The 22,572-nt window shown below is 37.4% G+C and overlaps 3 protein-coding genes across 5 annotated transcripts in view; 2 read left to right on the top strand and 1 right to left on the bottom strand.

Moving 5' to 3' along the window:
* The window catches only part of LOC107715952 (protein Shroom3-like), a 30,714-nt gene extending 21,748 nt beyond the window's left edge, over positions 1–8,966 (top strand). The window contains exons 4-8 of one of the 3 annotated variants that reach the window (XM_016522218.1): positions 1,404–1,841; positions 3,317–3,877; positions 4,669–4,783; positions 6,430–6,702; positions 8,038–8,966. In XM_016522218.1, coding sequence (XP_016377704.1) covers positions 1,404–1,841; positions 3,317–3,877; positions 4,669–4,783; positions 6,430–6,702; positions 8,038–8,292 — 1,642 coding nt within the window. In that variant the 3' untranslated portion in view covers positions 8,293–8,966. Of the gene's footprint in view, positions 1–1,403; positions 1,842–3,316; positions 3,878–4,231; positions 4,439–4,668; positions 4,784–6,429; positions 6,703–8,037 lie in introns of those variants that run through there. The other 2 variants (XM_016522227.1, XM_016522235.1) reach the window with 2 other exon arrangements.
* Positions 8,967–11,577: 2,611 nt separating this feature from the next.
* LOC107716029 (ankyrin repeat domain-containing protein SOWAHA-like) lies at positions 11,578–12,532 on the bottom strand. Its single transcript, XM_016522346.1, has one exon. The coding sequence runs from the start codon at positions 12,469–12,471 to the stop codon at positions 11,578–11,580; it is 894 nt and encodes a 297-aa protein (XP_016377832.1). The 5' UTR covers positions 12,472–12,532.
* Positions 12,533–13,227: 695 nt separating this feature from the next.
* Positions 13,228–22,572, top strand: part of LOC107716021 (septin-8-A-like) — a 24,938-nt gene continuing 15,593 nt past the window's right edge. Inside the window, exons 1-3 of the mRNA XM_016522336.1 lie at positions 13,228–13,360; positions 16,900–17,014; positions 20,270–20,465. Coding sequence (XP_016377822.1) covers positions 13,331–13,360; positions 16,900–17,014; positions 20,270–20,465 — 341 coding nt within the window. The 5' untranslated portion in view covers positions 13,228–13,330. The remainder of the gene's footprint in view (positions 13,361–16,899; positions 17,015–20,269; positions 20,466–22,572) is intronic.

Below are 22,572 nucleotides of genomic sequence, written 5' to 3'. Positions count from 1 at the left end.
AAAACAGACTAATAATGTGTTTTATGTATTCTCGTCTGTGAAATGCGCCACTTCCAGTATTTTGCCGGTTAGTCGATGCGAGCAAAATGAAGTCGAGGATTTTTAAAATTCGATTAGTCGAATAAAATCGACGAATCGCGACAGCCCTACAAAATGGTGCGAAAAAAACTTTCAGACTTAAAATGTCTCTAGTGTAGAATATAGGGCTGTCAAAGTTAGCGCAGTAACAACGCATTAATGCAATCTCATATATAAAAAATTAAGAACCCATAGTTCAAGCCAGGGTTGCCAGATTTTTTTCCCGTCATCAAACACTATATATATAATGCGCCTACCATCCATTGATCGCAAAGACCTTTGTGGCTTTTTACTTCTGATAAAAAAACAAAGTCTCAGCTCTCAAACAATGTACATTTTATCACAAATTCAAACAATAAATGTGTTTTGATGCTCTTAAATGTGGCGTGACGGATTGCTGTAGCCACTTTGTTTCAAGCGTTGGCACAGGGCACAAGTCATCACTTCCACTTTAATACATGTTATAAAGTGAAATACATTTTTGCTGTTCGTTATATATGTTTGTTTGAATAAATTTTAAAGTTTCTTTGAAAACTACCTTATGTGCAATTGTGTTATGAAACAAACATTTCAGTTTTGAGTGATTATTATATCTGAATAGAAATAGTTTAATATAATAGTTTGGGCTCTGTTGTTAATTATAACCTCTAATATTATAGTAATGTACCAAATTAAAGGGTTCTCTGTATAGTTTACAGCATTAGTTGGGGAGAGGGGTTTTTCCCTTAAGAAAACCAAACTATCTGTATCAGCATCAGCAGATATCATTATGAATAATCGGCTATCGGTATCGGCTTAGAAAATTAGTATCGGTGCATCTCTATTTTTATTATTACCACAATTTGAATGTTATTGAGTTTGACTAAAGCTATACAATGTGACATTTTAGTTTCATTATATATGTTTGTTTGAATAAATCTTAAAGTTTCTTTGAAAACTACCTTATGTGCAATTGTGTTGTGAAACAAACATTTCAGTTTATTATATCTGAATAGAAATAGTTTAATATAATAGTTTGGGCTCTGTTGTTAATTATAACCTCTAATATTATAGTAATGTACCAAATGAAAGGGTTCTCTGTATAGTTTACAGCATTAGTTGGGGAGAGGGGTTTTTCCCTTAAGAAAACCAAACTATCTGTATCAGCATCAGCAGATATCATTATGAATAATCGGCTATCGGTATCGGCTTAGAAATTTAGTATCGGTGCATCTCTATTTATTATTACCACAATTTGAATGTTATTGAGTTTGACTAAAGCTATACAATGAGACATTTTAGTTCTTAATCTTACTGAACAAAAAAAAACATGAATTATTTTTCAGTGTTCAAGGAAAAGTAGAGGAAGAGACAGTAGTCCATCACAGTCACACAGCATCTGTCCCTGATGAGCGGCGCGTACAAGTCAGAGCTTCAAGAGGGAAATCTATGGAAGAGCTTGGTGTATCCAAGGTCACGAGACCTGAAGCTCTCAGCAAAAGTTCAGAGCAGCTTGACCAACTTCAGGGCAAGCAGGTCAATCCCGGTGCAGAGAAGAGAATGGTGGCATTTCTTGCTGAAGGAAGGCGCACACATAGGAGGATTCCCAGCTCTGGAGAACACACGGATAGCTCTCAGGCAGGCCCTGAGAAGCCACTCTTAACCCATTTTGTAAAGCATGTATCCTCCCATGATGATGAAATCCATACAGCTTCACACAATGGGTGTAAAAATAAAGAAGACACGGTTCTGTCGATGCCCAGTCACTCCAGGCCAGAAGTCAGGTATATCTGAATCCATTGCTGCATTTATTAGTGGTGCTTGCTAAGGCAAGTCTCTGCTCATACTTGGTTAGGTGTTTAAGTATTACATTTCGATGGGTCGCTCACATGTTTCTGCTACTTAAGCTAGTGTTATATAATAGTTTCTAAACTAAAATTGTTAACTCCGGATCATTCTAAACAAAATCCTGAGTTATCTTTTTCCATGCTTCACACTGCTACATCTTTTCTGGGTTAGGAATTAATCTTGGGTATTAAATTTCCAAGGTTTTATACAGTACATGCACAAGGCCTGGGGTAATGTGTTTTTGTTTGTGGCTTATTATGACAACGGTTTGGTTCACTCTTGTGCATCAGAATTCATCTTAAGCATGGAGAGATGTGTGTTTACAGTAGCATCAGTGTTTCACATTTCGAATTTGGCCTCAATTGCTAAACGAAATGCATTATAAAGCCACATAAACTGTCGTTCAAAGGTTTGGGGGGTTAAATGTTTTTTTTAAAGAAGTCTCTTCTGCTCATCAAGTCTTCATCAAAAATACAGAAACAAAATTTTTTTTTTGGAACCTGTGGAACTTTTTTCAGGATTCTTTGATGAATAAAAAGTTAACAAGAACAGCATGTATAACATGTTGTTAGAAAAGATTTCTGACTACCACTTTTTTTTTATCAGTTTAACACATCCTTGCTGAATAAAACTATTCATTTCTTTCAAAAAAAAGAAGGAAAAAAGTTACTGACCCCAAACCTTTGAACGGTAGTCTACGCTGTTACAAAAGATTTCTATTTTCAATAAATGCTGTTCTTTTTATGGTTCCAAGAAATATTAAGCAGCACAACTGTTTCCAACATTGATAATAAATCAGCATATTAGATTGATTTCTGAAGGATCATGTGACACTTCAGACTGGAGTAATGGCTGATGAAAATTCAGTTTTGCATCACAGAAATAAATTATATTTTAAAGTATATTAAAATAGAAAACCATTATTTTAAATTGTAATAATATTTCACAATATTACTGTTTTTTTCTGTATTTTTGATCAAATAAATGCAGCCTTGATGAGCAGAAGAGACTTCTTTAAAAATTTTTTGAAAACCCTAACTTTTGAACGGCACTTTATTTCCCACTGTATTTTTAGCATAAAATAGTACAGCTTTAACAGAGCAATGTTTCATAACCAAGGGTTAAAAAAGGTGCGATAGCCCTTTAAAAAAATGACAAGTGTAAAACATCACTGTACTGTAGATTTATAAGAGGATAACTGTGTGAAAGTCCCAATAGAGGGCCAGTAAGCAACAACCTAGCACCTCCCTGACCCATAACCAGCATCATCGCAGAGAGTTTTGCATGAGCAAGCACAACTTCAATTTTCTTTCAAATGTAAAAATCTAGTCATCAGTATTGCTATCAATTTGTTTGTGTGGCTATATTGAAGGTATCCTTTTAATTAGCTGTTTATTTTGATATATTGCAGCAAGGAGCAGGACGTGTGTCCTCGAGATAAGAGTGAGACATCTCTCTCCTGTCAAGAGGTTTCTCTCGGTCACGGAGTCACGACAGATCCCAGTCTATGGATCACAACTGCTGAGATAAATGAGGACGATGCAAAATATTGGCCGTCTACTGAAACAGCAACTTCTGCTGAACCCCAGAATGCACCGCGCATCCCATCTGATGAGAACGAAACCACATCTATCACAACACCTCCGGGCAATCAGGAAACAGAGTCCAGCCTGGTACCTGCACTTAATGGGGAACAAGACAGGAACGTAAAGAAGGAAGACGGCCCTGTTGTGATGGAAGACGAGGTGTTGGAAGGCAACGGTCCGGCGGACAAACTCGAGTGGGAGGTGCTGGTTCGGGACGTGGTCTCAGCTGACCAATCGCTAGCTGGCATTCTTTACCCCGTAACCAATAGGAAGACGGCACTCATGCTGATGGAGCAGCTGTTGTCTGAGGATACGCTTCTAATGGAGGAGCACTACAAGAAAAAACAGGAGCAGAAGGTTAATAACCCAGAAAAGGCTGCTCACAGGTGACTACTGCTCATCTGTCAGATATACACATCAAAAGCATCTTGTCCTTTTTAAGTTAAAGGTGGGGTAAGCGATTTCTGGTAGCCAATGTTGACATTTGAAATCACCAAAACAAACATGCCCCTACCCCAAAAGTGTCTCGCCCCTATTTTGATAGCTTCACCCCACACATACGAACGCAACCCAGGCAACGGATTCGTTCTGTGAAACGAAGCAAAACTTTGTTTTGCTATTCGGCCCGAATCGGTTTTCTAAAGTGTTTTTGAAAAATTGCTTACCCCACCTTTAAGTTTTAAATGTGCATATAATTAAATTAAATGGCTCTGTTCCAAAACCCTACCTGCACTACACAGTAAGGTGCCTACCTAGATGGTATTTTAAGGCATCTTAGACGCATTCCTATGAACACTGAACCAAACGGCAGGCTAACTATCGAGAAGTTTGTGGCCAAACTTCAGTTCACTGAGAAGGTGATCTCTGCAACAAGCTAAGTGAAATAAATCATCCAAGATGGTGTTTGTTTTTGTGCACTACTGAAAAAATGTTTAATCTAATAAATTGTACCCTACATTTGTGTAATATGTATTTAATTATTAGCTTAGCAACATGCTAATGTAAAATTGGACTGGAGTCGAGTCTCCTGTGTGCAATGTGAAGCATGTTATTTGTATTTTGTAGGTTATTTGGAACAGAGCACATTTTTAGATTGATACAGAGCACTTCATATTTCACTCAAATCAGTTTTAAAATATTACAGTTCCACTGCATATTTGTTTTTTTGTTTTTAAAGCACTGAGATGCCAGTAGGTGAGAAACCACTCAACCTTCCGTCATCTGTGAACAATCAATCTGTTCTCTCAAACCAGAAAGAGAGCCTGCACAACACCGATATCATCGACAAAAAGGTATACTCTTATTTCTGGAAAGTGCAATAATGCTATACTGAGTGCAACAGTGGCCGCCTTGGTTTCAGAAATGTTTTTGGTACCAATTCTCGCTATTAACTAGTTGCTTATTAGCATGCCTATTACTAGCATATTGGCTGTTTATTAGTACTTATAAAGCACATATTAATGCCTTATTCTGCATGATCATATTTTTGATCTCTTAACCCTACTCCATACCTAAACTTAACAACCACCTTACTATTATTACGCAGCAAATTGGGAGTTTATTGAAGCAAAAGTCATAGTTAATAGTTAATTAATAGTGAGAATTGGTCCCTAAACTAAAGTTTGACCATGTTTTTCAAAAAAAAAAAATTATATGAAGTAAAAAAACATGTATATAAGTTAATTGGACTGTAATTGGCCTCAGTGTTGTGCACATGCTCTGAAAGTGAGGTGATGCGTGACATTTATTTAATCCTTTAAATATCTGATTTTGCGTTTGTGTTGTGTGTGTATATAGAGTGATAAGGACTGTAGCTCTACTATGCAAAAACCTAAAAAGCCATTAACACTAGAACCGCCAGAGGTCGCTGTATACCTAAAAGCGCCAGCGGGTAAATTTTACCCACGCACATGACAACTGTTTTTATATGGCTAAAGAACATATTATGTCATTGTATTATGCCACTGTCTTCACAAAGAAGTGTCTAGATTCATGAAATGATTATGTCTTCGATTATGTCATGATTATGACCTTTTAATGCAGAAATTCAGGTACATCCAAAGGGTTCACAATAAAGTTCCATTTGTTAACAAAGGTTACGTTAGTTAACATGAACTAACAATAAACCATAATTCTAAAGCATTTATTAATCTTAATGTCAACATCAACATGAACTAACAATGAGTAATTGTACTAAAATTACGAAAGATTAATATATACTGTAACAAATAAATTGCTCATTGTTGGTTCATTTTAATGCACTAACATTAAAGGGACAGTTCACCCAAAAAAGAAAATTCTGTCATCATTTACTCACCCTCAAGTTGTTCCAAACCTGTTCTTCTGTTCAACACAAAGAATGTTGGGAAACAAACAGTTCTTTGACTTGCATAGTATTTTTTTTTTTTCAATATTATGTCAATAAGTTAGTGTCAAAATTAAATTAAGTCAATATGGCCCCTCACCTCTTTGGCTACCAGCATTCTTCAAAATATCTTCTTTTGTGCTCAACAGAATTTTCATTTTTAGGGGTAAACTATGCCTTTAATGAATGGGACCTTATTGTAAAGTGTTACTGATATTATGTATTGAAAGTTCATCACTATATGTGTGTGTGTGTGTGTATGTGTGTATATATATATATATATATATATATATACATACACACAAGTAGCTTGAGAGACCGTTTTGTCATTACGTCATTCACAATGCTTCACTGGAGTGAAATCACATTGACTTCTGACTTCTAGAGAAGCTTGTATCTTTACCTCAGAGCTCGTAGTTCTGTCCTGAAAGCTTTATAAAGGTCTGTGGAAACTTCAGAAACCTGCACACTTATGTTGCATTTTGAAGTCTTACAATCTTACGCATACAGTATCAGCTATCCTAAATAAAGATATATTGTCTATGGTTTCTCTTTGCATCTTGTAACGTATAGAGACGGCTGATAGCACACATAGAGGAGCACTTGAAGTGTCTAGAGGAAGTGCGCTCCACCGTCCAGAGCGAGGAGAAGGTGAACGGGGAGTGGGGCGACGCTATGGAGGCTCTGGTAGGAGAGAGCTGTGTGTCAGCCGAGCTTGAGCGCTACACGCAGTTTATAGGAGACCTGGAGCGTGTGGTCAGCCTGCTGCTGTGCCTGTCGGCCCGTCTGGCCCGCGTACAGAACGCCCTCAGCACTGCCGACGACAGCATGGACCCCGAGGAGAGAGTGAGTTTAGATCACACCAGGTGTTTAAATGAGGCGTGTCTTTATGTGAATAACTAGGAGGGGCCCTAAACACACTAAAGCTTGTTAAATAGCTTTGAGAGTGACAGTCATGTGTTCTGCTGCAGCAGCAGTTGATGGTGTCAACACTGCCTGACCGAAACCATTCTTTAGTTTCGATGAGTTTTGCCATTACACTGCCCTCTTGTGACAAATATTTGAACACCATGAGCCTTCAAACATTACAAAATTCATTTTGACAGTAAAGACAAGATTCTTCACAGGGTTGCCAAGTCTGAGGTAAAATAGGGTTACTTTTACACTGTCGCCACTTGTTGTTTTTTAGTCCATGGGTTAAAGCTATCCCTCCCCCACCTTCAAGGAAAGCCGTTTCAACAAAACCGCAGAAAAAAAAATGCAGTTGGGCTGGTTTTGTTTCGCAGACCTGGCAACCCTGGCTGTTCCCTAATCCTTCTATTCATAAAAGAATCCTGAAAAATATAATAGATCTCAGTTCTTCTCACAAACATATGAAGCAGCACAACGGTTTTCAACATTGATAATAATCAGAAATGTTTCTTGAGCAGCAAATCGGCATATTAGAATGATTTCTGAAGATCATGTGACACCGAAGACTGGAGTAATGATGCTGAAAATTCAGCTTTGATCACAGAAATTACATTTTACGGTTATTTTAACTTGTAATAATATTTCACAATATTACATTTTTTTCTGTATTTTTGATCAAATCAATGCAGTCTTGGTGAGCAGCATTTTTGGTGTTAATGGCCTTAATGTCTAAATATATACCTAAATGCATAAAGAAGCAAATTGGCTTGGAATTGGAGTTTTATTCCATATTTTCCAATTTATTTGCTCCAGTTAGAGCTTTGTGGCCATTTCTGATGTTTTAACTGGTCTTCTCATGCACTGAAAAGTTTTTTTTTTTATTTGAGTAAAGAATGTGAAGATTGTGTGTTTTTATTGGTAAAAACTAGTCATTTAGATTTAAATAATAATAATAAAAAAAACTTATTATAATAGTTTATTTTTTATTAGAATAAAATGATATAGGATTTCTGGACAAAAAAAAAAAAAAAGTGCAGTTTTCATTTTGACCCAGAAACAGATGTTTTGAAGATCAAGTATTACTTTGTGTAGTTTATCTCTCATTTGTTTCACAGACAGTTGTGGATGATGGGAAAATGGGACAGATTTCTTATATTTATTAAATAAGTTCCTGTAGTTTCCTGTGTGTGAGACTGCTAACGTTAATGACGAATGACTTGAGAATTGTGACGCATCAATAACATCCTTACGACTTTCCTCGATCCACAGCAATCGCTGGACATCCGCTACCGTCTCCTGTGCAAGCAGAGGGAGGACGCCAAAGACTTAAAGGACAACCTGGACCGACGGGAGCGCGTGGTCTCCACTTTCCTCTCTAAACAGCTGACGGACACACAGCTGCAGGAGTACCGGCGCTTCATTCAGACCAAGGCCTCTTTACTCATCCGTCAGAAAGACCTCGATGAGAAACAGCGTTTAGGAGAGGAGCAGCTCGAGACCTTACTCAGCAGTTTACCTCCATGAAACTACCGCACACGGCTCTCTAATGCCTGAAGGTGCCTTTTGCGGCTGTTTTGCAGAGACTGTAATTACTCTGAGATGCTGTGTTTCATTTGACATTTGTGCTGTAGTTGTCGCTGACTTTGGAAACCATGGAAAGCTTTATTTAAGAGCCCAGGAATGGTTTCCTGAGAGCTTCAAGTAGATGAATGAGAAATGCACTCTTTCAGATATGCATCACAGAGCACTCTCAAATCAAGACCAAAAAAAGGATGAAAGAAGCACTTTTGATAATAAACTGCACATGATGAACCTGGATATTGTAATTGATCCCGAGTGTTCATTCGTATTGATTTCAGGGCTTCATAGTGTAACTTTTCATACATGCCCTTTTGTCCTGTAATTTCATTTGCCACTATCATGTTGTATGTATATTTAATGTTCACTTTTATTCAGTTTTGAAGATTCTCTTTAAAGATGTATTTGGTGAAACGATTGAAGTCTGTATTATTTAACTGCCATCATTGCCAGTGTTGGGGGAAAGTTACTATTAAAAGTAATGCATTACAATATTGCGTTACTCCCTAAAAAAGTAACTAATTGTGTCTATTTATGGAAAGTAATGCTTTACGTTATTTTTGCGTTCCTTTTTCTCATCTGGGCTGGGCTTGCTTGTTTGTTTTAGTATAAAAAAGTTCTATTTTTGGCAAATGTAAAAGCCCTTTCACACCAAAAGTGAAATGAATAAGCTTCAGTCTGAAGGAAATGTAAATTCACGTCTGTACAGTAGAGGGCGCAGCTCAAACAAACCTTTCAACTGTGCTGCCAAAAAACGCTTTTCAAAAAAATGTAACATAAATGTTATGTTTATCTAAAGTAATTTTTGCTCATTATTATGGTTGACTTGGATCATCGAAAGTCAACAGCAAAGACACTGTCAGTCAATAAATGAGAAAACAAAGTAATTGGCATCTTGTTTAAATTAAAAAAAGTAATCCGTTACTTTCCTAGTCACTTGGAAAAAAGTAATCTGATTACATAACTGGCTTGTAATGCGTTTCTCCCAACACTGATTGATCATTGCACATGTAGTGAGAGCCTGAACACACAAACCGTGGTAAAATCACCCAAATGTTTTCGAACTGATCAGGGTTATGCTATATTTATTTTGTACTTATTTTGGAAACCTCATTATTTCTGTCTACTTGTTGACATTGCAATTGCACCTCAGTGTATGTGTTGTGCACTTTACACTCATTCCGTGTCTTAAAATATCATTAGACCACCCAAACCAGCTTTAAATTGCCCTGACAGCACATGTACATCACAGAGACGTCTATTTGATGTCTGTATTACATCTGCAAGACGTATTTTTTAGAGTGTTTGCTCATCTGCAATACGTCTATATGACGTTTCCAATCAGATGTCAAACAGACGTTTAGAAGATGTCTTTAAGATGCTTATGATTTAGATTGAATGTAAAACTGACATCTTAAAGACGTCTAGCAGATGTTTGTACGCAGCAGATGCTTTCCAGATGAAGAGATCTTTAACAGACGTCTTGCAGAAGTACGTGTGCTGTCTGGGTACATTTTGGGTTTGCAAATGGTTTACAGTATGTCTAGGAAATTGAACTTTCAGAAATGCATTTCTTGGCTTTCGCTCCACATTTTTATTCGCATTTCTTGTGGAATACGTGAACATATGCCTTTGTAGTTGGCTAAACAAAGTTTGTTTTGGCTTTTGGTCTCCGATAAGTCATTTTCTGTCAAGTTCATGCTCATATGGCCTGAAAAAAAAAATCCTAAGTCATGTGAAAGACCTAGTTCATCAGTGAGTGCTGTTTTGTCTTGCTGCCATCTTGTGGTTTTCTGAGTATTGTGTTTGTTTGTTTGTTTTTTTTATCTTGGCAGTTTCCAGCTTATTGTTATGTGGAATGCATAAATTCCATAACCTTTGTTTTATTGTGAATAAAATCTGTAAATGACATTCCCTTGCCGTGCATCTTAAGTGTTTCATAAGAACAAGACAGATGATATTAGTTGTGGTGTGCGTTAAGGCAAAATCTTCTGGAAAAATGCTCTGAAATAACAGATTGTGAAAAGTGCTACATGAATAAAAAATAAATCGATTTGTTTGATGTTTAGCCTAATTCAAATAGGTGGGTCTCTGGGTCATATTATAATAATATTTATATAGATATTTCTAAATTAGCCTATTTAAAGACCATTTAGGACCACAGACATTTTCATATTTTTGTGATGCATATGAAAATTTAGGGGGAAATGTCATGTACATAATGCCACATTGTAATAAGAACTTTCGGGAAGGTGGGTTAAATGATGTAACTTCTCAAAGGTCAAACGCATCCATCTTTTCTACTACATTTTCTAAGCTCTCAGCTGATGCAATACAGTAATACAGTAATGTTCTGCTAAAGGAGAGTAAAGGCCTGTCATGCATGTCAAATAACACACACTCAAGGCATTTTGTTTCTCTTCTAATGAATGCAGCGGGAGGAACACGTGACCCATCTCAAGGGCAGAAGGTCTCTGACTCCCGAATTTTTTTATCCACTGCATCGTGGGAACAACAAGAGATGCAGCTGTAGGCAAAACTGTTCACTTTCCATCTTGTCAACCCATGAGGGCCCATGTTGGCTTAAATTCCCAGCACTGGTTTCCTTTACTCAATCTTAATTGTGGCTTTTTTAAAAAACAAACACACACTGTCAGTAAGACTAACCACATCTAGAGTGTGCACCAGCTCACACGAGTCTGAATCTGTTCTTATTCATCACTGGCTCAAGAAACAATATCACATATATACAAAATAAAAATAAAAGTACAATTCAATTATCTTAGTTTGACATTTTTTAATAAAATGTATTTATTGTTTTTTGGGGTGGTATGATTATGGCATTAGAATATAAGATCCCACAGTTACAGGTTTTCCATGACCATCAGAATACAGGATTATGCTGGACTAAAAATAAATGTTAATCAGTATAAAGCATGACCTGAATGTGTTCTACATTAATTACAAAAATACTCTCTAAATTTTGCCCAGCTTGTCACAACACCTAAGTGAACGTGTGCAAACATGCGATGCATAAACAGCCAGAAAGGAACATTTACAGAGGTTTTGGCCGCTCCCAATGAGTTAAGACAAGTAGCACTCATATTTCAACATTTACCTCATGATTTACAATTGTCTGTAATTGCTACATTTAAATCTGGGGGGAAAAAGAAAACATTATATTATACTATAATACAATGCAATATAATACACATACAAGTACATGACCATTCAAAAGCTTGGGGTTGGTAAGATTTTCATGTTTTTGAAGGCTTTTCTGCTCACACCAAAAAATACAGTAAAAACAGTAATATTGTGAAATATCGCAGACTTCACCAGCCACTCGTGCTCCACGGGATCAAGCGGGCAACAGTGCGAGTCCTTCGGCTCATCCGCTTGTTTAGGGGTCTTGAAGAGCCTCCGTAACTGTGGGGAGCCGCCAGCGAAGGCCACATTGTCTGTAGGCGTTCTCCTCTTACACCGAGGCGAGGGTTGAAGCTCCTGTCCAGAGCCCAAGCTCTCAGTGGAAGGCTTCTTGTTATGATGACCCATGTCTATTTGGGGCATTCGTAAAGGTAGAGCACACGGCTTGTTTGTGCTTGCTTCTTTCTTGGCGGCTCCCGAGAAATCGGTGTCAGACTTCAGCGGGACGCTGAAATGTAAAGACTTTTTAGGTTTAAAGTCCACATTCTTGCTTCTTCCCAAAGCAATCTCTATGGGAGAGAGTGCCGTGGTGTCGTCTGAAGCCTTTGACGAAGATCTGCTCAGAGCTTTCTGTTCAGACTTCTTACCTTCGGCATTTTGGGAATGAGTGGATTTTTCCTTCTCATCTTCTTCTGGATGTGATCCATCTTTACCGCAGTCTTCTCTTGGTGCGTTTTCATCGTTTGAGGCTTCTAGTAAATGATGGTACCCTTTCTTTAGGACTATATACTTGGAGTCCTGGAAGTCTTTCACGACAGCAATGTTGTTCACAAACGTCTTGAAGAGATCTCGGTTCTGTTTCTTCTCCGCCGGATCACTGCAGTTTAGTAGATCCTTGAACTTGCCCAGCAGCTCGGAGTTTTTCACCTTTCCTCTGCCTTCTAATAATGCGTTTAAAATCGCCTCTTGAGTCAAAGCCATTTCTTAATGCGTCTGGAACATTAACATACGTCTCTCGAGGACACCTGGGCTGTAGCCACGCCCTTACCTGTCTTCCGGAATGAATGCAGCGACACGTCATGTAAATAAAAAAGTAAGACGTGGGTGGGGGCGGGGCTGTGCAAAAGTTTAAAAACACACCTAAATTAAGTCTTTTATTTATTTCAGCATTATTTGTCAAGGATAAAGGTATTCAGCTTAGCTAGTTAGTATTTAATTGTTAAATCATTTAAAATAAAATCATATCCATAATAATAATAATTCTAAAATGATAAAAATCTACAATCTGTAAATTGCATGTACTCTCCCATGCGAGTGTTTGAACGAATATTATGCATGTCATTAAACGGTTTGAAGTCATGAATGATAATTACTTGCATATTTCTTTATTTAGCTAGAAGCTCTACCTTGCCATGTCTTAAGAAAAGACATTCCTGAAGTCAGTGGGAGTTTCCAGGAATAAGCCATATTGAGCTAATGCTTTTTGTGAAATTATGAATCCTAGTATGGCGAAATATTGTCTCATGAATATTAATTAGTCGTCTCAACCGGCTACATAATCATTCTTGAAGGTCCAGGCACGTCACATAATTAATATTCAAGAGCCGTTGGAAACCAAACGGCTCTGGGCGTGGTCAGATTCCTTGGTTCTGCCTTTCAGCCAATCAGCGCACAACGTCACATTGCGTCATTTAAATTCATAAGCCCTGCCTTCACCATAGTAAGGATCGTAAATTCTCCATCCCGACCACAGTGTGTGTGTCAGCAGACGGTGAGAGAGACGAAGGCAGGCAGGCAGGCAGCTCCCTTTTGCCTTATCTAAACACATACATTCCTCATTATGGCGGCCACGGATGTAGACATATTTTCTGTAAGTACCCTTTCCAGTCAGTTCTTACTTCCTGTTTTCCGTTTCCACTCAGTCTTTACAGGTTTTCTGTAATGAAGTGGGACTAGCACGAGCGCTACTCTAGCTTAGCCCAACGGTCTCTGTCTACATTGACCAGTAGTGCAGTCTAACGTTGTTTATTTACTGCTTTACCGTGTGTGTATGTTTACTACAGGTGTATTATCTGTCTTAATGGGCTTATTCTAGCCATATAAGGTATTTCTACATTGTTTGTGAACAAAAAACGTATTTTCACAGTCTACTGAATGTTACTTGTGAATGTGATCTTCTCTTTATTTACGCTACAGGCACAGATTTCGGTTTACTACTGGAGTATTTCAGTGGTATGCAAGATTGCGGCACGTGATTGCTTTTGAAGGCAACATGTTCACTCAATTACCACTTTGTTGACATCTTTAGTGTTTTACTGCTCCCAAATGCCAATTGAAACATCACTACAACAGTGAACGGCTGTCTTCATTCTCGCAGCTGTTTGTAAAGTTTGGGGCCAACATGTGGCCCTTCAGTTTGAGATCACAGATAAGAGCGACGAAAAGGGATGTCTGATATCTGATGGTCCTACAGTCAAACTCTCTTTGGAATATTTGAGAATCTGGTTGATGATGTGAAGGTTAAGAAGATTACAAGAATGCAGTAAGATTTCAGTCTGTGTAAATGCAACGAAGCAGGATGCTGTTGATAAGCCACCTTGCTGAAAAGACCTTTGTTTTGGATGCTGGTAATCTGGTGTCCCCAGCAGGCTTCTTAACTTCCTTGATCTTTCTTAATGTCCTTAAGCAAGACTTCCTTGGTCAACAAGCTTCACCAGAAAAACCGTCTCAGTCCATCCTACCTTTGGGAGTTTAAAGGATTAGTTCAGTTCCAGAATAAACATTTCCTGATCATTTACTCACCCCCATGTCATCCAAGATGTTCATGTCTTTCTGTCTTCAGTCGCAAAGAAATTAAGGTTTTTGAGGAAAACATTCCAGGTTTATTCTCCATATAATGGACCTCAATGGGGACCAATGGGCTGAAGGTCCAAATCACAGTTTCAGTGCAGCTTCAAAGAGCTCTACACGATCCCAGCCGAGGAATAAAGCTCTTATCTAGCAAAACCATCGCTCATTTTCTTAAAAAAATTAAAATGTATATACTTTTTAACGAGAAATGCTCATCTTGCACTGGCTCCGCGATGCGCGTCTGCAAATTCACTCATTACGTAATCAGGTTGGAAAGGTCATGCATGGTTAGCTCTTCGTCTGTGCGCTCCAGTTCAGAAAGGAAGGGTAGGATGGAAAACTCCATCTCATTTTCTCCTCCAACTTCAAAACCGCCCGACATCGTTTTTTTACCTTCGCCTTCATCACTTGTGACCTTTCCAACGTGATTACATCATGCATGAAGTCCAGCTAGTGCAAGATGAGCAACTGTGGTTAAAAAGTATATAATTTTTTAAAGAAAATGAGCAATGGTTTCACTAGATAAGACCCTTATTCCTTGGCTGGGATCGTGTAGAGCTCTCTGAAGCTGCACTGAAACTGTGATTTGGACCTTCAGCCTATTGGTCCCCATTGAGGTCCATTATATGGAGAAAAATCCTGGAATGTTTTCCTCAAAAACCTTAATTTCTTTGCGACTGAAGACAGAAGGACATGGGCATCTTGGATGACATGGATGTGAGTAAATAATCAGGAAATGTTTATTCTGGAAGTGAACTAATCCTTTAAGCAGGTTTATTAACTTCGTGTTTTGAGTGACGTTAACGTAGATGTGTTAAGAATACTGATTGTCCAGGATGGATGCCTGGGAATGCTCAGGGAATTACTTTTCCACTCCTAATTTTGAGGAAGCCCTCTTGATTGTTTGGGTTCGAGAAGGCTAGATAATAGTTTGTATGTGCTGTGGAAGTGAAACATGGTGCATTGCTGTAAAAGTCACCGTTAGACTCTAAACTTTGAATACAAGCATTGTTTTAACAATACGTTGAGCTATTGGCTGAATGAAATGTAAGTGTGCTCTCACAATTAATGCCTTTTGATTAGAGGTTTGTGTGGTTTTAGGCGCCATATTGATCAACTGCATTGAGCTGTGGAGGGTCAGTTTTAATTCTAATTACATAATGGGCAAAAAAAAAAAGCTTTAAGGGACAGTTCACCCAAAAATGACAATTCTGTCATCATTTACTTAATGTTCTGATGACTTATGGAAATTTGCTGAATAGTGTAAGTGACTGGGCTGTCGAGCTCACTACCATAGCTCTAAGATCTTAGTTAATAATTTACATTTTACATTTAATAATAAATAATAATTTACAATAATTTACATTTCTGGAACTATCCCTTCTAATCTCAAATATCTTTCTATAGTGCAGTCTTCTTACTGAAGGATGCTAAGGATTGGAACAAGACGGTCCTGTTCAACGTTAATTTCATTTATTGTATCATACTCTAGTTTCAGGGCAGGGCTGATGTAGTTACTGTTATATAAAGCTATATGTGTTTTGAGATGAGTCAACATCCTGTTCATGCTTAGATGCCACTGACATTAATAAACACCAACATCACGTGATTCGAACGATATAAGACCCTATTTGGCAAGAACATAAATGCCTTAATGGTGTCATGTGTTTGTACTGTAATTTATTAGAGTAGAGTATTAAATACAAAACTTTACACTTGTCTTCAGATTTAAGATGACATGCAACTACACAGTCAGTTGTGTTTGTGCACGCGGTTGCTTGAGATCTCTTATAGAAAAAGCAGATAAAACCCAGTCTGCTTTTTGTTGATGCCATACTGCGAAAAAAAAAAAAAAAACCCAGACCATCTGCATTCTTCTCCACGTCGGCCCCTCCTCCCTTCATATCAGATGGGATGCCAGCGAAATTTCCGATGAGGGTTGTGTCAGTTTGCTTAAGCGCACATGTTCAGGTGTATGTAGGGGGTGAGAATGGAGCCGTCCCCACAAATATCAGCTTAATCAGCCAAATACCTATAATAACACAAAATGCTATAAAATATAACCTAAGCCCTCATTAGTCAACCGATGTGAGTTTTTGGTGACTGATGTTGATACAAATATCTAGAAATGTCTAATATCTAGAAAGTGGGGATGGTGGCTAAAATAAAGCCTTTGTATGTTATATCAGCTAAAACTATTTTGTTCTAGTAATTGAACATGTACATGCATGACATCATAAAAATATTTTCTGAATAATAATAATATAAGACAAAATGTGCATTATTCATTGACAAGGATAATAGGAATGACAGAGGAGCGGTAACACTTTTATTTATTTATTTATTTTTTTGTCCAAGCGAGCATGGCTATCAGTCATTGCTAATCAAAATGGCCCAATCATTGCTGATTTATTGGCTTGACCAGTACACCATCACTCATTATCCACAATTGCATTAAGTTATATTCATTCAAGCTTATTGTTGCCTTGTCCTTTATGTGAGCCTCATTTATTTCAGTACATGTCAACCTCAAGGACTAAATCTCTGATTCCTCCATAGAATGAAGAAAAGCGTAACCTCAGCCTTGGTGGTCATGTCGGCTTTGACAGTCTGCCCGATCAGCTGGTCAGTAAATCGGTGACTCAGGGTTTCTGCTTCAACATCCTCTGTGTGGGTAAGCAACTATTTAAGATCTTAGTTAATAATTTACATTTTACATTTAATAATAAATAATAATTTACAATAATTTACATTTCTGGAACTATCCCTTCTAATCTCAAATATCTTTCTATAGTGCAGTCTTCTTACTGAAGGATGCTAAGGATTGGAACAAGACGGTCCTGTTCAACGTTAATTTCATTTATTGTATCATACTCTAGTTTCAGGGCAGGGCTGATGTAGTTACTGTTATATAAAGCTATATGTGTTTTGAGATGAGTCAACATCCTGTTCATGCTTAGATGCCACTGACATTAATAAACACCAACATCACGTGATTCGAACGATATAAGACCCTATTTGGCAAGAACATAAATGCCTTAATGGTGTCATGTGTTTGTACTGTAATTTATTAGAGTAGAGTATTAAATACAAAACTTTACACTTGTCTTCAGATTTAAGATGACATGCAACTACACAGTCAGTTGTGTTTGTGCACGCAGTTGCTTGAGATCTCTTATAGAAAATGCAGATAAAACCCAGTCTGCTTTTTGTTGATGCCATACTGCGAAAAAAAAAAAAAAAACCCAGACCATCTGCATTCTTCTCCACGTCGGCCCCTCCTCCCTTCATATCAGATGGGATGCCAGCGAAATTTCCGATGAGGGTTGTGTCAGTTTGCTGAAGCGCACATGTTCAGGTGTATGTAGGGGATGAGAATGGAGCCGTCCCAATTTGGCTCTTCTCCACTGTCATTCTGAGAACCCATCTGCCTTGAACAATCTGTGTTGTCCTAGACTCCATTATAGATTGTCTATGCATGGCGTCACTGTTCCCTGCAGAGTTATAGTTTTAAATCATCATCTTATTAGCCGCTGGTCCAAATGATGGATATTCAAATCTAATTTGTCTTGAGAAAGTGTTCACCCAAAGGATCCCTCATCATTTTCCAAATCGAGTAATGTGATACAGATGAAGCCATGGTCATTAGTAATTTTATGAACCGTTTTGAAGCTTAAAAATGGAAAACTGCAACCAGTACATTATTAAAAATATCTCTTTTAAAGAAGAATGTAAATCGGTGATGTTTGGAGTGATTGTTTTTTTAAGTGTTTTTGGATGGGGTGATTCTTTCGCAAAATAACGCATGGAATGTTCCTCAATTTGCACACAGCTCTCGGTGTTCTGTCAGCGTGCATGAATTCGGCCTGTCACTGTGAGGGCGGGTTGAGAAAATATTGTTGTGTGGCCCAAACGCTGCTCCATTTCCTCTTGATCTACTGCCCCCTGAGGGGAAATGTTTCCCCTGCGGCGGGGGCATTTGCTATCAGCCCCTGTATGGGCATTGTTCAAGCCTTCCCAAGTGTTTTTTTTTTTTTTATAACTCCCTCCAGACTGCTTGTTTTCCAAAAACGCTTTCAGCCATTTCCCCTTCACCTCATAATGCTGGATCTACCCTTTAGTGCCTCCGCTTTGAAATGACACAGGGGTCGGTGCCGTTATCTTTTGTACTTTATGCGTGTTACGCCAGCAGAACTGCTGCTTCCCTCAGTAGTGTGCATAGTGATCGTCTCCGTGACATCATTCACCAAATATGCGCCCTGCATTGGGGAAGAAGACAAAGCCAGACAAGGGAGGAGCGCATTGATTTCACAGTTTAAGGGAACTCATTAGTGTGATGAAAGCCTTTTAGTGGGTTTTTAGATTTGTTTGGTGCTGAATTATAGGATTTTAATTTGAGAAATGCTTTGAATGACCGATAGTGTAGAATGGTTTAAAGTCGGCGTGAAATGCATAGCTGCTTTCTATATGCCTGTCATAGATTCTTTCATGCATGTTTCACATTTTTAAAACCGTTTCAGCGTATAATGTTTAATCAAAATGTCTTAACCTTTTCGATGAAATGAGACTTCTCTCTGATGAAGTATGCTAAACTTCTCCAATCATTTAGTCTTCTTAAATCCTACCTATTTCTTACAATCAATTGCATCCATCCAATCAACAACCGATGCATAGAACTGATGCATAAGTCCAGCCCTGCAATTGTTTTTTTTTCGATAATCTGTTTCACAATACAAGAGAAAAGATCTGATGCTACTTCTGTTACATTGCAACTTTTACACTTTGATTACCGTCTGCTGTTACTTTAGATTGTCAAAGCTATTTTATTAAGTGTGGCCAAAGCAGAAATAAAGCTGCTGTCAATTCAAACTTCTTTTGTCAATAGAAATTGTGAAGTATAAAATAGATGCATGTTGGAGTCAAGTTTGTATGTTGAGGCAAGAGGCATTTGTGTATGTTCAGTTACGGTGATTAACAGAATTTTTTTTTTTTGATGTTATTGCTGATATTAAAAACATATACTGCTTGGCCTTTTTTTAAACAAAAAATGCCATTGACAATAAATGAAACTGCATGCTTTAAGTCAAATAAAACAGTAGTTTTAAAACCTGGAAATTAAGTTTTGCTTGTTTGATCCACATGAAAAATAAATCTCATATTCTGCACACAAATATCAGCTTAATCAGCCAAATACCTATAATAACACAAAATGCTATAAAATATAACCTAAGCCCTCATTAGTCAACCGATGTGAGTTTTTGGTGACTGATGTTGATACAAATATCTAGAAATGTCTAATATCTAGAAAGTGGGGATGGTGGCTAAAATAAAGCCTTTGTATGTTATATCAGCTAAAACTATTTTGTTCTAGTAATTGAACATGTACATGCATGACATCATAAAAATATTTTCTGAATAATAATAATATAAGACAAAATGTGCATTATTCATTGACAAGGATAATAGGAATGACAGAGGAGCGGTAACACTTTTATTTATTTATTTATTTTTTTGTCCAAGCGAGCATGGCTATCAGTCATTGCTAATCAAAATGGCCCAATCGTTGCTGATTTATTGGCTTGACCAGTACACCATCACTCATTATCCACAATTGCATTAAGTTATATTCATTCAAGCTTATTGTTGCCTTGTCCTTTATGTGAGCCTCATTTATTTCAGTCCATGTCAACCTCAAGGACTAAATCTCTGATTCCTCCATAGAATGAAGAAAAGCGTAACCTCAGCCTTGGTGGTCATGTCGGCTTTGACAGTCTGCCCGATCAGCTGGTCAGTAAATCGGTGACTCAGGGTTTCTGCTTCAACATCCTCTGTGTGGGTAAGCAACTATTAACAGCCCGTTTAAACTCTACGCTAGCTCAACATCTGATCTTGTAGTAGAAATGCTAATCAGTCATTCTCTTAACGTCAGGTGAGACGGGCATCGGCAAGTCGACATTAATGAACACCCTTTTTAACACCATGTTTGAAAATGAGGAGGCCAGCCATTACCAAAACGGTGTTTACCTGCGGCCCAGAACATACGACTTGCAAGAGAGCAACGTCCACCTAAAACTGACTATCGTCGACACGGTGGGCTTTGGGGACCAGATCAACAAAGAAGAAAGGTACAAAAACTGCTTACTGCTTAGACCAGAATCATTGTTTTGGAAGGTTGCACTGAGAAACCAATGATTATATACAAATAAATCAGTTAGATGGACCCACATGCTTTGGTTAGTCACTTGACCTGTTAATAAAAACATTTGCTATAATTAGGGCTGGGCGATAAAACAATATCATATTGAGTCACAATAAAAATTGTTGATAACATTTTTACTCAATATGGGTTAATCTAACAGCCAGTCAGTGCTTGATGCTAGTAGGCTAACTCTGCGTGTCTCTGTGTGAATGAATGTGAATGGTTTCGTCTGATACACAAACTCAAACACACGTGACGCTCACTGTGATTTCAGCGCCTGCGTCTCAATATACGAGGACTTGAACACGTGAACTTCATCTCCAGAGCTACTCTGAGAGTCACTTCAGCAGCTTTACTCCGCTTCATCTGAGAAAAACTACCATCAATACACACTGAAACTGAAAGTCCTTTACGACAACCCATCAAAATAAAAGTCCTGTTTAACTTAAAGAAATTATGACAGAAATAGATTACAATTGTATACTAAAATGTAATTCTAAAATAGTAGTAGTAATAATAAAAATAATAATATTTTTAAGGAATATCATACAACCAAGGTATCTTTTCATTAATCTATCCACCTTATTTTTCCCGTAAGAGTGGGCGCGGTAAATTTTATGTGTCTGGCTTCTGGTCTCATTCGCGTCCAGCTATTTTTACCTGTACAAAACGGCTCGTTTTGCTGCTTGATATTGCATATTGGTGTGTCTTACCATATTATTTAAATGTATTATCTTAATTATGAACACACTGGTTTGTAGTGCAAACAGTTTTACCGTTTTCTGCACTTTGTTATTCTTCTCGTTATTTCCCTACTGTGGCTAATGAACCGGAAGTCTCGCCCATAGGCTTACTTCTGCATTGAAGAATAAGGTGGATACAGTTATACAGTGCTGTTGTGCAGCTTATTGGACAAAAAATAAAAATGCAATGTTTTGTTGTAAATTAATTGTTTTCATTTCATTAGAATCTTTTATCATTTTTAAAGATTGATTAAATTAAAAGTTTTATTAAAGGATTAGTTCCCCATTAATGGTAAATGACTATCATGATAAATGTTGATATTGCATATTGCAATAATATTTTTGGCCAATGAAGTTTTATATATTTATTGTATAGGGAAATATATGTTTATCAGTAACTACGAAGCAGCAACAGAGTGGCAGCATAATCTTTGATTTTTTATATATATATATATACACACAGTGGTGTGAAAAAGTTTTTGCCCCCTTCCTGTTTTTTTAATTGTTTGCATATTTGTCACACTTGAAAGATTCAGATCATCAAACAAATTTTAATATTACACAAAGATAACCTGAGTAAATACAAACTGCAGTTCAGTGTGAATGGAAAACATTAAATGTATTATTATTAAACATGCATAAAATATTTTCATATTTAGAAATTGTATTTGACTTGAAATTGCTAAAGCCATGAATTTTGCTATCATTTTTGTGTGTATACAGGATGTCAATAATGCTGTACTGATGTATTTATAATCCTTAAATATGTGAAAATGTAGGACAGTGGGCAGGGGCTTCTCTCTGTCCAGTGGAAAAAGAGCCAATCAATTTTTCATTTTATCAGAGAGTAACGTGAACGACAGTAGAGCTTGGGGTTTCTGTTTTTTAGGAGATGCACAGATGGTTGGTAATGATGTGGCCCCATTAACATGCTGAATCATTTAAAAAAAACAGTATATTGTACAATATTATAAAAATGCTCAAGATAGTAAAACATCATCAAATGACTGATTATTTTCCTTACAGATCGTCCATACAGCTAGACTGCAAGGCTTTTCTTGATTAAATACTAGATGCATTACTTATGCAAACCCCCCTCACCACTCATGAATTTTAAAAACATTGATGAATAATTCCAAATTATGTTTGTCTTTGACATATATAAGAAATGAGAAAAATGTTTTTAAAGCTTGTTTGACATTTTTTATTACATTTTTTCATCTCTGTAACACTTTAGTTACCAATTCTCACTATTAACTAGTTGCTTATTAGCATGCATATTGGCTGTTT

This window comes from Sinocyclocheilus rhinocerous, unplaced genomic scaffold (genome assembly GCF_001515625.1).
Source record: "Sinocyclocheilus rhinocerous isolate Xijiao unplaced genomic scaffold, SAMN03320098_v1.1 scaffold1967, whole genome shotgun sequence".
NCBI lineage: Eukaryota > Metazoa > Chordata > Actinopteri > Cypriniformes > Cyprinidae > Sinocyclocheilus > Sinocyclocheilus rhinocerous.
This window is presented reverse-complemented; position numbering and strand designations above follow the sequence as displayed.